The following is a 2,094-nucleotide window of genomic DNA, read 5'->3' on the forward strand; positions in this document are numbered from 1 at the left end:
GCGCATTGGCTAAGGTGTGAGTGGAGATTAAATTGGATGAGAAGGGATCTCAGGACAGCATTAAGTGGAATTTCTGGTGAAGCAGAGGTGGTGCGTTCACTGTCCACCGCAGTCTTGGGATGGCCTGTCTGCCTGCAAAAAGCTGATGTCAGATGGAGGCGGTGCACAAATGGAGGGCTGTATGTGGACCGACTAGTGTGTGCGTCACTCTTGCTTGTACTGCTGTTGGTCCATTCATCAACCGCAGAGAAGAGCGAAAGGGTTGCAGCGGGCAGATTTGATTGGTAACAACAATGAAAAGTATCCGTGATTAAAGGTGTTGGTGGGACTAAAGTGCACCTACTTACATGATTACAGGGCGGCTCTGCGAGTCTCTGGGCCGCCTGCAATGTGTCCATGAGCCTGTAGAACTGAAATATCCTCTCAGATGAAATGTGGAACATCTTTAATAAAATTTATAAAGGTGAATGAAACAAGGATTTAGATGAGGATTTTCTGAATGGTCACATAAAGTAAACTGACACCGTCCATTAAGACATTTTAAAACGTTTATTTGGGTGCTCATTTTGTTCATGACTTCAATGGCATTTAGCATCAAGGACTTTGTTAGTTTGAAATCAGACTTATTTGAAATATTTAAATGCGGCTCCTCACATATATGAGAAGAAATGCGTGATTGTTTCAGATGATGGATGAAGAGGCCACCAAGCGTTACCTTCGGGTGAGCGACGTTGGGCTGCAGCAGGAACAGGCTGAGGTACCACCGACTGTTCACATCACACAAAACATCCACCTATTAAAACCACACACGTGGAGTCACGTGGCCTACAACTTTATCTTTCCTTCTATTTCTGCTCTGACATGGTAAAGAAAACACAACTGCTCCAGCCATCAAACTAGCCCAGTACGTGTGACCAGTTTGTCATCCAAGACCGGAGATGGTCACTTTAAAGTCTGTTTGAGATAACAAACTGACAGGGCGCTTCTTCTCTACCTGTGAAATCTCTCCCACACCACTGGCAGCTTGAACAGGTGATGTAAGGCAGGATGGATCCACGGTCTGACCCTGCCTGAATGTTGCAACAGAAACTGAGACTCATCAGACCAGGAAATGTTTGTCCAACCATTTACTGTCCAATTTTGATGAGTCTGTGAATTGTAGCTTTAGTTCTTAGCGCTCTGGAGTGCAACCAGTGCAGACTTCTGTTGACTGCTAGCTTCAAAGTTCAACACGCGCTCTTCTGCATGCCTATGATCTAGCGTTGCCTTCTTGTTAGCTTGAAGCAGTCTGACCTCTGACATCACTGAGCCATTTTCATCCAGAGACCTGAAGACCATTGGATGTTTTCAGATGATTCTCTGCAAACCTTAGAGTTGGCTGTGCAGGAAAATCCCAACAGATCAGCAGTTTATGAAATACTCTGATAACCAAAGTCTCTTTGAGTTTCAGCAGGTCATCTTGAGTCGTCACCATGTGACTTGCTGATGTAATATTTGCATTCATGAGCAGTTGAACAACTGAATAACTGGCACAAGTTTCCTGACTGACAATAAAACAAGTGAGTGAGAATAAGGACCAGAGAGACCTGCCTGAGCTGTTGTAGCCTCAAAGCCAGACTTAACTATAAACTATGAATATGGGGAATGCAGAGGCCAAAAACCAACAGCGACTCAAAGCAGAGCTAATAAATGACCAGGAGCCATTGACCTGGAACTTGAAATGCTGACTGGCTGATGATCAGATGGATACCTCTGTTCAAGAAAAGAGGGCAGAGGATGTAACACTAATGATAATAAATCATAAACTATGTCTGGATTTCTTACGCATTTCATAGTTTTAATGCAGCGTGTTGATATTTCACTCCTCCACCGTCCACCTCCAGTTGGCCCTTGGCGCTTCAGTAAAGGTCATTTTAACCATATAAAATGAATGAAGGCCGGAGCAGTAACGCTATCACATGTCACAGTGGACCAATGTATGGCAACGACAGATCATAAAACAATTAACAGATTTAGAGGTACAGATAAGCTGCTATTTGGTCATAAAAAGTTGTTAAGTTCATGAAATTGGATCACCAAACATTAAACACCCGT

At 43.6% G+C, this 2,094-nt stretch overlaps 1 protein-coding gene across 1 annotated transcript in view; it reads left to right on the forward strand.

Annotated features, from left to right (window-relative positions):
• Positions 1 to 688: 688 nt before the first annotated feature.
• Positions 689 to 2,094, forward strand: part of LOC102195483 (mitochondrial sodium/hydrogen exchanger 9B2-like) — a 13,445-nt gene continuing 12,039 nt past the window's right edge. The window contains exon 1 of the mRNA XM_013916159.1: positions 689 to 757. Coding sequence (XP_013771613.1) covers positions 689 to 757 — 69 coding nt within the window. The remainder of the gene's footprint in view (positions 758 to 2,094) is intronic.

This window comes from Pundamilia nyererei, unplaced genomic scaffold (genome assembly GCF_000239375.1).
Source record: "Pundamilia nyererei isolate P.nyererei 1_Seehausen unplaced genomic scaffold, PunNye1.0 scaffold00489, whole genome shotgun sequence".
In the NCBI taxonomy this organism is placed as follows: Eukaryota; Metazoa; Chordata; class Actinopteri; order Cichliformes; family Cichlidae; genus Pundamilia; species Pundamilia nyererei.